Genomic DNA, 12842 nt, shown 5'->3' with positions numbered 1-12842 from the left:
ACACCTGTAACCATGGTGTCAGATAATGCATCTACATATATGGCTGCAGCAGAGGAGCTAACCAGACTGTTCCAATCTCCATCTTTGAAGACCGCTCTTGAATATCATGGAGTCACCTGGAAGTTTATTCCCAAAAGGGCTCCATGGTATGGGGGCTTTTGGGAGAGGTTAGTAGGACTTACCAAACAGTCACTCAGAAAGGTGCTGGGAAGAGCTTTCGTCACTTTACCAGTTCTCCAGACTATAGTAGTAGAAATTGAGGCAATACTGAACGATCGCCCATTAACGTATGTTTCAACAGATGTCAGAGATGTGGAGCCTCTTACCCCTGCCCATCTGTTATGTGGCAGAAGAATCACATCTTTACCTCATGAGTACGATGAGAATGTTGACGACCCAGATTATGTGGATGCTGCAGCTATGAGGACACAAGTTACCAGACACTCTAGGATTCTTGTTCATTTTCAGTCCAGGTGGAAGAGAGAGTACCTTACCTCCCTGAGGGAGTTCCACAAGGCGTCCGGACACAACAAACAATTGATCAAGAAAGGAGATGTTGTTTTGATACATGACGACAAACCTAGACTGAACTGGAAACTTGCAGTAATCGAAGAGCTCCTAGTTGGAAATGATGGACTCGTCAGAGCAGCAAACATACGGACTGGCAATTATATCACATCTAGACCTATATCGAAGCTGTATCCGCTAGAAGTATCTACAACTCCAAGTACTGAAGCAGACAGACTCACAGAGCAAGGTGACAGTGAACCCGCTATTGTTGAACAGACTGTTATTGAAGGACGTCCTAAGAGAAGAGCTGCTGAAAAGGCTAAGTTACAGATAGCAGAGTGGTCAAGAGACATATGCCGCCCCCCGGAGGATGTAGAGAACTAGACAGTATATAAGTTAGTATTGTAATTTAGGCCTCCCTTTGATAGCATGTATTTAGGTATTGTTATGCGCATGCGTGTATGTATGTACGACGTAACGTATTAAGATGGCGAACGTGTAGGCACATGGCGTGTTAGTGCTCACGGATTCATCGAACCCCGCTACGAATACGGCAACTAAATTATCAATCATCAGAGCTTTTATCGTAGCTATTGTCTTCCAATAACAATGATCATCATATCACACACTTTACTCAAAATCAGACAGTGAGATGTATTAGATAATACCAAATTCAATGATTGAAGCTCAACTAAACTGCATTGCCATGCCTTGATACTAGTTAACTCAAACCCACAATGAAAAGTATTCATTATGTTGAGTATATTAGACTGGTTCTACTTGTTGTCAGAAATCATTTCACCATTCAAAACAGGCTAACCCTTGACTTTGTGACTGTTATAACAGAAGTTATTATACTTATTGTGGCAGAAATTTACCCCATATTGCTGCACTGAATTATGCTCCAGTATGTAGGGACCCGCCGATTATGCTGGCATAATAATGAGCATAATAGGTGCCTGAGAGCATAATGCTAGTATAATAGGCAGAAAAGTTGTGTAATGCTATAAATCCTTGCTTATCAAAATACATAACCAACAAAAAGATCGATATACTCTAATAGAACAGTCAGTAACTCTAATAAAATTATCAGGTAGCTGACTGTTCTATTAGAGTATATCGATCTTTTCTGTGACATGTATTTTGACAAGCAAGGATTTACAGTCTGTGCTTCAACCACTTACTGCTTTTCCATAAAATGCAAAGTTATTAGAAAAACATGGGAACTGAGGTAAAAATATTGAGCATAATTTGAGCATAATAGGTAAATATTGAGCATTAATTTAAGCATAATTGGTAAATTTTTGAGCAGTGCAGCATAGCATAATAGGTAAAATAATGAGCATAATCGGCGGGTCCCTACCAGTATGCCAGCATTATGCTTTATGTTTTTCGTCCACTATTACGTATGACAAAAATCATGCCGGAAAAATTGACGCAAGCCTAATGCTGATTGGTGTAGCAACACCCCTGGGCCATGTGCATTTGGCAGATTCGAGCCATGCACAACCCCAGGGTACAATCGCCACTTACCATGAATTTCATACACATGTGCACATGCATACAAAAAAATACACAAGATTATATAATATTATCCTAGCTATACACAACACTCTTCCACCGCACCTAGCTCTATTGCCTACCTTTTCCTTAATTCTAATCACAATAACATTATCTTGAAAGCCATAAAAGTGCATGCAACAACAACACCAAACAAACACTCATGCAAATATCTACCACATAATACCGTACAAATGCCATAAAGTGTAAATAACAACACAAAACAAATAAACATTCATACAATTACTATCTATGCACAAGGTAATTAGCTATGAACAAGTACTTTGGAGAAAGGGCAACTGAGGAAATCATTGGAGTAGGGCGTAATAACTTTTGCACAAGCCAGACAGATAAGCATTTTGGATATGGCACAATACATAACTGGATTAACAATTGACCATAAGCAAATAGGTCTTAGTACAAGATTGCAGCAATGCACAGTATATGCACAGCAACGTGCACTTTATAGCAGTAAACACTGAATAATTTTACAGGTTAAATTTAGCATGATTGGTTAGGTTTTGCCATGTGCTTATAATTAGCACTTATTCCACCCAAATCCCCCCTCCAGTTCCCTATCACCCCATTATAGCAATACTACCATATTAGTTGATATCGCACACATGCACACACACAGAGAGACAAACACACACACACACACACACACACACACACACACACACACACACACACACACACACACACACACACACACACACACACACACACACACACACATGGAATGGGAAGAACATATACCTCCAATGGGCAAATACCTGAATATTTTAAGCCATAGCAATAGAAAAGGGGGGTACATAGTGAATTGTGCACATTAGGAACATGTAACAGTCATAAATGGTGCTTGTTGCAACAGCTTGTGAGTTATGTGGAATGAAATGATAATTAAGTAACTCAAAGTAGCTCAAACAAATATCGTGACAAGAAAGTTTATTGCGAAGGCCACAAATGTGACTGGATCTGCGAAAACCGGTCTTATAGCCCAAGACAGGGAAGTTTGATTTTTTCATATTATAGGTTTGCACTGCATTTACTCTGCATGCACATCAAGGAATGTTAACTTCAATTCATTGCATTGTGATAAATTACATCTAACATCACTAGTGGATGGCTATACAGTATCTTACTACTAGTTTTGACTGTCAGTGCTGCTCAATCTACTCGACACTGGTTTTAACAGATGTTCCGTCTGAGTGGTGTGGAGAGCTCGAACGGCAGTTTCTGGCCTTGTGAAGGGCCTGGCTTGTCAGGAATTATTGGTTTACTGTTGGATTGCCTAATAAACGTTTTTTTTCTGTTGATTTTTATATCAGCCACTAAGAAGCCAGCACAGCGCTGGCCCTGTAATCTTGTGTCTGGATTTCAGTCGAGGTTTGCCTCTGTTTTGAAGTTTATCTCTTTACCAGTTAATGGTGCCTCAATATAGCTAAATATCACATACAAAATACAAATTAATTTTCTTACCTAAAACTACTATTAGTTCATATGGATCACTGAAGAATTCTACACCATCAATCATTACCGAACAATTTAATACTCCTTCATCTGTTACTTCCAATTCACTAACATTCACACTTTGCTCAATTTCCATATCAAAAAAACATCCAGTTGAACAACTCCAACTATATTCACTGTCAGATGGAGGAGTAGGAGTCACTAAACATGTCAAGTTCACATCAGACCCAACAAGATATCCAAAACTGTTATCACTTCCATTAATAAAACTACCAGGAGGATCACTTATCACACTAACTGAATAATCTGTAGAATAAGATTATATCATTAATAGTGGACCAGTAGAGTTACTGCACAAAATCTACATATAAATAATAATAGCAAAACCACTGTACATGCAGAGATTGGTAAATGTATACTATATGTGACCAGATTATACAAAATAGATCCAAATTGCACATCAGGAAAACTCAAACTAACACCACTAGTGGATGGCTACAGTATCATACTACTAGTTTTGACCATCAGTATTACTTAAACTACTCGAGGCTGGTTTTAACAGATGTCTTTTCTGAGTGGTGTGAAAAGCTTGAATGGCAGTTTCTGGCCTTGTGAAAGGCCTGCCATGGCAAGAATCATTAGTTTACTGGTGGATGGCCTGACAAAGTTAGCCAAACGTTTTTTTTCTGTTGATTTTGCTGAATATCAGCCAGTAAGAGTCAGTACAGCCCTGTAACCTTGTGTCTGGACTTCAATTGTGGTCTGCTTCCATTTTGAAGTCTCTCTCTTTTAAGGGAATGATGCCTCGCCACAGTTAAGTAGAACCATAGATAATAGAGTAATAGATAATAGAGTAATAGGGATAGGAAACGCAAGCGATTTCCGGTTTGATTTCCGTTACGCGTGACTTGAAAGGACAAGACAGTTTTGTGAGAATTAGTGTTCTAAGCAGCGTAAATAGTAATCCAACAGACTACAGTAAGTATTTAGGCCTATGTGAGAGATTTTGGCGAGAGAATTCAGACCGTAGATTTTGTAACAAAGCGTATCGCATTAACCGTGATTCTTACACGCTGTCACACTTTCGCTCATCGTAACTTCATGCCTCGTCCATACCGCTTCTTTTATAGCCGGTTCCACTTTCGAATCTTGTGGTAAGCTAGGCGTGTCACCAACACAGTCTTTTACCGTTGCGTTGTACTACAAGGTGGTTTAAGCTTTTGGTTAAAAATGGAAGATACTTAGTCGTTTCTTCAAGCAACAGTTCCTGTTTTGCTCCGATATTTCCTCTGGTTCTCTCTGTTAAATGGTAAGGAATAGGTTTATCACAGTTAAAAGGATAGAATATATTTACGAAGAAAGTAAAGTGGTTTAAAGTAATTTTTGGGCCGTTTTTTTCACTTTCAATCTCCTTTAATTTTGCGTATAACTTCCTTGAGGGTTGGTACCATCCTATTTCCCTCGATTACTTACTTGAGTTCACTGTAGCGAAGTTTCACAGTCGTTGGTTACAAAATTCTGTCGTTACAACAATTTGTTTCTCTTTGATACAAGCGCAGCAAGCGTAACGACTATGTTCGTGACGTACTACACGGAATTCCAATAGAAATGTACGTATTTTGTGACGTCACGTTATTGCGTTTCCTATCCCTATTACTCTATTATCTATGGTAGAACATACAAATTAATTTTCTTACCTAAAACTACTACCAGTTCATATGGATCACTGAAGAATTCTACACCATCAATCAATACTGAACAATTTAATACTCCTTCATCTGTTACTTCCAATTCACTAACATTCACACTTTGCTCAATTTCCATATCAACAAAACATCCAGTTGAACAATTCCAACTATATTCACTGTCAGATGGAGGAGTAGGAGTCACTAAACATGTCAAGTTCACATCAGACCCAACAAGATATCCAAAACTGTTATCACTTCCATTAATAAAACTACCAGGAGGATCACGTACCACACTAACTGAGTAATCTGCAGAATAAGATTATATCATTAATAGTGGACCAGTAGAGTCACATGCACAAAATCTACATATAAATAATAATAGCAAAACCACTGTACATGCAGAGGTTGGCAAATGTATACTATACACCCCAAAAACACCTTCGCTGTAAAAAAGGTGCGCCCAAGAAACTACAAGTACCTGGAACCCAATGTAAAAAAACAAAAAGAAAACAGCTCAGCTGAAGTGAAAAGTAACTGGTAACTTAAAGAGCTGATATCTGAAGCGGCCAAGAATACAATTACTAAAGTTTAATCCATGCAAGAACACCTTGGCTATAAAACAGGTGTGTACATGAAAGTAACTGGCAACTGAAATGGCTGATATCTGAAGCGGCCAAGAATGAATGGTCATATACAACTAATTCAAAAATTTAACACTGAACCTTTATAATTCAGCTGTGTTCTATATTCACTCTTGCTGCATCGTAAAGTAATTTCTTTTAACTCTAATTGGCTGGTAATTTGGCCACCTTTTTTTGCTCTATTATACTGACTATTAAAAAGGCGGCCAAATTACCAGCCAATTAGAGTTAAAAGAAATTACTTTACGATGCAGCAAGAGTGAATATAGAACACAGCTGAATTATAAAGGTTCAGTGTTAAATTTTTGAATTAGTTGTATATGACCATTCATTCTTGGCCGCTTCAGATATCAGCCATTTCAGTTGCCAGTTACTTTCATGTACACACCTGTTTTATAGCCAAGGTGTTCTTGCATGGATTAAACTTTAGTAATTGTATTCTTGGCCGCTTCAGATATCAGCTCTTTAAGTTACCAGTTACTTTTCACTTCAGCTGAGCTGTTTTCTTTTTGTTTTTTTACATTGGGTTCCAGGTACTTGTAGTTTCTTGGGCGCGCCTTTTTTACAGCGAAGGTGTTTTTGGGGTGGATATCACTCATTTTTGTCAGTGATAGACTCTACATTTGGTTTAAAAGGTAATTTTTTTTGGAAATGAGCAATTAACATTAATGCAGAATATTATCTTGGAGAGTCAGTAAAATCCATACATAATAATGATTGTTTCATAACACCGTAAATTCGGAAGTATGAATTTACGGTGTAGTATGACTGTTCTATTAGAGTAAATCTATCTTTACTGCCTGCATGTGACGAATATATCTCATATCTGTGCATGTTAAATGCTTCAGACACCTATTTAAACTTGCAAGTGACTAATTAGTTTACAGTTGTTACACAGCTATAAATACATTTGTAATTGTTATCACCATAATCATTTATCATGTTATAACCATTTTTTTATTATTTTGGTCACAACTTCAGGATTAGAGCAGCAGAGAAAGGAATAGAGGACTCAACCATCAAGACTTGTATATGGGAGATGGAACAGTATTGCGATGGACAATGCCGGTACTAACCCCTCAAGGGTGTTGCAGTACAGTATAGATGCAAGACCAGAGCCTCGATCGTCACCTTTTGACTGTGGTCACAACTTCAGGATTGGAGCAGCAGAGAAAGGAATGGAGGACTCAATCATCAAGACTTGGGGATATGGAATAGTATTGCCAAGGATAATGCCAGCACTAACCCCTCAAGGTTGCCACAGTGCAGTATCGATACAACCACTCCAACCAGTGCATAAGACCAGAGCCTCGATCATCACCTTTTGACTGAAATTTTTATACTTGATGAAGCAATTTAAACAAAAAAGTTGTAGTACTTATACTTTCCTGAGGGAGCATGCCCCCAGAGTCCCAGACTCCCTTGCCTGTTCAGCAAAATAATAGGATTGAGCCTTACTACCACTTTCACCTTTATTCTTGGCCTGGATGTACATATCGGCAACATAATACAGTAGCTGTAGATAACGCCCTAGGCAGAGCTATAGGGGTGGGAATTTTTCCCTACTATCACACTATCACAGTAGTTCTTCTCGCAGTTCTTTGCCTGGCCATCATCAACTGCTGTCAAAACACTAGTGTCGTCCCCCAGACCCTTCCTCAAGCATGCTTATCACACAAAAATAACTTAGTTTAGCAGTGCACAAACAATTATTGACAGCATATGTACACTTACCGCATTGTTGAACCATGTATACCACCAGAATCCACCAGATTGACAACTAACACGTGATCTATTTAGGGGAAATCTCGTGGAAAATCCCTAATTACCTTAAGCGGACACTCGTGATACGTGGTTTTAAATTGAATGGTTTAAGAATGTAACTAGATGGTGAGGCGTACTTTAATCGGCTCGACTTTAATGAAAAACTCGAGCCCCTCGTGAGAAACTACATCGCTTGAGCAACGCTTGAAGAAGTAAGAGTCAAGAATACTGATCGAGGTACTCTATGATATATGCCGGTCTTGAATGCTAACGAAACAAGGAGTGAAGTTTGTGTAACGTGTCACATCGCCACACACTGATTCACCGTGTTTGTGCGATAGGGTTTATGGACCTGTCCACCAGATGCTGAAAGGAAATTCATTCCACCACATGTTGAAAGGAAATTCATTCCAACTTGTGAAGTTATTGATATACTCATTGTTGGGGTCCACGGGGACATCGATGATCATTTACCAGTCAGCTGTAAGTAATGTCACAACAGAAGGAAAGGAACCATTTCCATACCCCGGCTATGGCATACTGATTTTCCTGGTCAGTTTATGTACACTCAACCACAGATCGAAATGTAGAACTTTGGTTGCAGGTGGAAAATAAACACCTTTTTAATTAGTTACAAGAGATTCACCCAGCTGGGATAAAATGTTAAAGTGAATGTCATTAGTACTAACTTGTTCATCAGGTATTGGACAATTCCAAGTGTCCAGATTATGCAGTTGTCCTCATGTTCGAGTTTACACGTTTAGGCAAGTTCCACAACGTCCTATAATCTATTACTATATCAGTGTGGAATAATGCTTATATAATATTTTTCATATTCTACGCTTTAGGTGTATTGTATTTAACACCTGCTTGTTGGTTTTTGCAGGCCATCTGGTCATACTGGTTTATCCACTAGCAGTTGAATGTGATCATGGTACATATGTAAGTTGAGACCATGCAAGAACAAAGATACAGGTGTCATGAATTTCAGGTCAGTTAACGTTCAGAGGAATTGTATTATTGCAATTGTTCTTTTTGTAGTTATCAATTATCAGTGACCAGTTTGTGATAGCGTACTTTTGTTTGACCAATGACCTAATGTTCTGGTTTACATGCTTACCCAACAGTTATGTTACTCACTTAACCTGCATATGGGATATATATTTTTTAGTTCATTTTGATTATCCATCCTTTATTGGTACAGCCTGGAATATTGATTTTTTACACATTCTCTTTTTAATTCAGTGCCAGCTGGATTGTTTCGTCAGATATCGAAACAGGTGTCTTTGGTGTTGCAACCGATGTTCCAGGTCAGTTTGCATGTGTGTTTAATTTAAGGTTGACTTCAGTGCCTGCTTATTCTTTTACAGGTCTCGGTATCGAGTGTCATGAATTTCAGGTCAGTTGACGTACAGAAAAATTGTATTATTGCAATTGTTGTTTTTGTAGTTATCAATTATCAGTGACCAGTTTGTGATAGCGTACTTTTGTTTGACCAATGACCTAATGTTCTGGTTTACATGCTTACCCAACAGTTATGTTACTCACTTAACCTGCATATGGGATATATATTTTTTAGTTCATTTTGATTATCCATCCTTTATTGGTACAGCCTGGAATATTGATTTTTTACACATTCTCTTTTTAATTCAGTGCCAGCTGGATTGTTTCGTCAGATATCGAAACAGGTGTCTTTGGTGTTGCAACCGATGTTCCAGGTCAGTTTGCATGTGTGTTTAATTTAAGGTTGACTTCAGTGCCTGCTTATTCTTTTACAGGTCTCGGTATCGAGTGTCATGAATTTCAGGTCAGTTGACGTACAGAAAAATTGTATTATTGCAATTGTTGTTTTTGTAGTTATCAATTATCACTGTATACTAGTGATGTGAATTTGCAGGTCAGTCTACTCAGATGTATCGGGTATAGTGTTGATGGGTTCAAACAAATATCCAGTGTAGACTGTAGTGGCATCAAGGGTGTTAATTTCTATGTCAGTTTACATGTTGTGATGTTAGTGATTTTTTCCTAATACCCAGATGTTAAGTGTATTGTATTTAATGCCTACCTGTTATGTTTTTAAATTATGGTATATCAGTGTAGACAGTACAACAGTAAGCCTTCTGTGTTGTAGTAACTATTTGTTTCATAATTATGCTGTTGTCCTGGAATGGCACAATTTTTGGGCAACCAGTGTGAAGTCCAGTGGTACAAACATTGTATTATGACCAAGTTGTGATAGCGTACTTTTGTTTGACTAATGTCCTAATGTTGAGGTTTGACATGCTTACCCAACAGTTATGTTATTCATTCACTTAGCCTGGGATATAATTTTTGTTCATTTTGATTATCCATGCTATTATTGATACAGCCCGGCATATTGATTTTTTGTACATTCTCTTTTAATTCAGTGCTGTGTCATCAGATATCGAAACAAGTGTTTTTGGTGTTGCGACCAATGTTCCAGGTCAGTTGCATGAGTGTTTAATTTAAGGTTAACTTCAGTGCCTGCTTATTCTTTTACAGGTCTCAGTATCGTCATGCTGACATACAAGAAATCATCACTATTGTTGGAACTATTTTTAGTCAAGTCTTGATGTGATGTTGATTAACGTTGTTACACATTGTTGTATGTTTACCATATGGCAAGAAATTTTCATGGCCATCATGAAATTTGAATATTGTGTAAGTTGTGTGGAACAACCCCAACTCATACATGGTCACTGGCAAACCACGAACCACATTTGAGCCACAACACCACCAACCACATTCGAGCAATCATAACCTTTTTGGAGCCGCACTCTTTTTTTACAACTTAGCTGTTTGGATTAGAAAAGTTATACCATAGGCACTTGTGATTTGCCTGATATATACGCACTCTTGCCCGTGGTATAACTAATACATGTACCACTTACATACTTCAGATCAAAGGAAAGCCAGTGCATATCACATATTGCACTGACTCAAAATGTTAATGAGATATATGCACTGCTATAGTCCTTATGTCTCGTTAAGGCAGTGTGTATATCTCATTAACTCGAGACATTGCACACCTAATAGGAGTACACACTATATACAGAAATCATTAGATTTTTCTGATGTTATACTGTTATGTCTATTCTGTTATATAGGGAATAAAACAAACTGTGATTGTGGGATTGAATTTTTACCAAACAAACTGTGATTGTGGGATTCAATTTTAATAAAAACAGTGGTTATTTTTTTAGTTTTGTAAATGTAGTAATTAAAGAACATAATTAACACTATAGTCTCTTAAAATTACTATATTAGCAAAAGTAAAATCAAACTACTGCTGATGTATTAAAATTGAATCCCACAATAGTAGCTTGTTTGGCAAAATTCAATCCCACAATCACAGCTTATTTGGTTCCCTACATAAGAGAATGGTATGGCCCTCAAATCACTCCAAATTGATCGAGAACACTATTGGTGAGTTCTCGGTGAAGTTCCAGCTCACTACACACCATTACAACAAGCCATGGCCATTTCATGGCGCCAATCTTCCACTTGTGGCTTTGACAGGGTCGGAAAAAAGCTGCTGCAGAAACCAGGCTTTCCAGTAATACAGAGTGGAATATGATAGTGTACTAGACCAGCAATCCATTTCTGGTAAAAACATAAGTTTGATTTTGTGTGTGTAGAAGCCGGGTTATATGAAATCCGGTCACATTAAGAATAATATTAATGCTGAGTATAATTTATAATTCTTGAGCAAAATACAGAGCGTAATGGGAAAAAAATAAAAGAATTGCTGGAAAGAAAAATAGGTGGAAAAAGCAAAACAGACTCGTTGCTAAGAGAGATCAGCTAGTAATGTCATCCTGAAAAGAGATCACCTACAATCAAATCACCCTGTAGAGATCTCAGCTAAGAAATGTCATCCTGTACAGTTCAGCTCACCCCAAAGAGAGTTCAACTACAAAAAGTCACCCTAGACAGTTCAGCAGCAGCAGGAGTTCAGCTGCAAACAAGCGATCCTGTATAAAGTTCAGCTACAAACAAATCATAGTTCATCATATAACAAGTCACCCTGTAGATACATTGGAAGACACTCTGAAGAGAGTTCAGCTACAAGCAAGTTATATACCTTGTAGAGATTTCTGCTACAAGCCAGCCAACCTGTAGGAGAGAGATCAAGTGATAATTTTCATACAGTATGTGACCCACTGAGCAAAATCCAGCCATTTTCGCACATTCCTCGGATTCCATTTTATCTTATTTCAAAATAATTGCATCATCATACAGAATTCAGCAATTGACGTTTTTGTAGTAAAGAGTAAAAAAGACAAGTAAAAAAGTACCACAGGTCTGCTTTGATGTATACAAATACAAAAAGAAATGATATCTACACTAAAATAGCCAAGCTGTGAATAAAGGATGCAGCCCCCAAGATGAAAATAGATGTGAAACCATGGTGGTAGAAATGGCTGTAATGGTACATTTATGGAAAACAATTTTAATAATGACAATTCAGGTGAATTTGGTTCCAAATCCAGGACAAGGCAATACAAATTCGCATGAAGCATTGCTATTGAAATTTTTGTCATTAACCTACGTACCATCATAGCCATTTGTTGGTCACCAGCTTGGATTTCACATCCTTTTCATCCTGTGTTTTTTGGGGGCCGCACTCTTTTTTCACAGCTTGGCTGTTTTGGTGTGTGTGTGTGTGTGTGTGTGTGTGTGTGTGTGTGTGCGTGTGTGTGTGTGTGTGTGTGTGCGTGTGTGTAGTTCTTTGACTGAAATGAAAGCTGTTTTTGATACATGTGAGCACCATAATACCATATTTGACACCTATATCAATGTTACGTAATGCACGCTATGTAAATGGAGCCATTAGAGGTGAAGTGGTATTCATGCCTGACTATAATTTTCTTATTGGATATACCGTAAACTCTGGTTATTAGGCGTATACAGTTATTAAGTGCATATTGCTTATTAAGTGCATATGAAATACTTGCGCTAAACACCTCCTGTTAAGTGCATATAGTTGAAATCACTCCTGCAAGCTCGTGCTATGTGAAATGGTAGCAAAATACCAATAAACAATCCAGAAGCATCACAGTACACTCGATACTCCGCCAGGCATGTGTCTAGCAGATACCACTGCCTGTATTGATGATAGCTGCACCTGACTTTCAGGACTGTTGTTTCCTCGACTGAAGCAAGTTATTTGATAAACACTGGT

General features: G+C 38.0%; 2 protein-coding genes and 2 long non-coding RNA genes across 4 annotated transcripts in view; 3 read left to right on the top strand and 1 right to left on the bottom strand.

Annotated features, from left to right (window-relative positions):
• LOC136254643 (uncharacterized) overlaps nt 1-12842 on the top strand; it is a 217115-nt gene that overhangs the window by 111345 nt on the left and 92928 nt on the right. Inside the window, exons 8-9 of the mRNA XM_066047397.1 lie at nt 9415-9443; nt 9494-9626. Coding sequence (XP_065903469.1) covers nt 9415-9443; nt 9494-9626 — 162 coding nt within the window. The remainder of the gene's footprint in view (nt 1-9414; nt 9444-9493; nt 9627-12842) is intronic.
• Nucleotides 1-12842, bottom strand: part of LOC136254618 (uncharacterized) — a 248088-nt gene that overhangs the window by 144882 nt on the left and 90364 nt on the right. Inside the window, exons 19-20 of the mRNA XM_066047362.1 lie at nt 5241-5537; nt 3553-3849 (exon numbers count right to left, since the gene is read on the bottom strand). Of these exons, the coding sequence (XP_065903434.1) occupies nt 3553-3849; nt 5241-5537 (594 nt within the window). The remainder of the gene's footprint in view (nt 1-3552; nt 3850-5240; nt 5538-12842) is intronic.
• On the top strand, nt 7896-8845 carry LOC136254658 (uncharacterized). Its single transcript, XR_010700643.1, has 3 exons — nt 7896-8188; nt 8241-8400; nt 8523-8845. It is a non-coding gene; the product is annotated as an uncharacterized lncRNA (long non-coding RNA).
• LOC136254661 (uncharacterized) lies at nt 10040-10298 on the top strand. The gene is made up of 2 exons (XR_010700647.1): nt 10040-10100; nt 10160-10298. It is a non-coding gene; the product is annotated as an uncharacterized lncRNA (long non-coding RNA).

The sequence above is a fragment of the Dysidea avara genome, chromosome 4 (assembly GCF_963678975.1).
Source record: "Dysidea avara chromosome 4, odDysAvar1.4, whole genome shotgun sequence".
Classification (NCBI taxonomy): domain Eukaryota; kingdom Metazoa; phylum Porifera; class Demospongiae; order Dictyoceratida; family Dysideidae; genus Dysidea; species Dysidea avara.
This window is presented reverse-complemented; position numbering and strand designations above follow the sequence as displayed.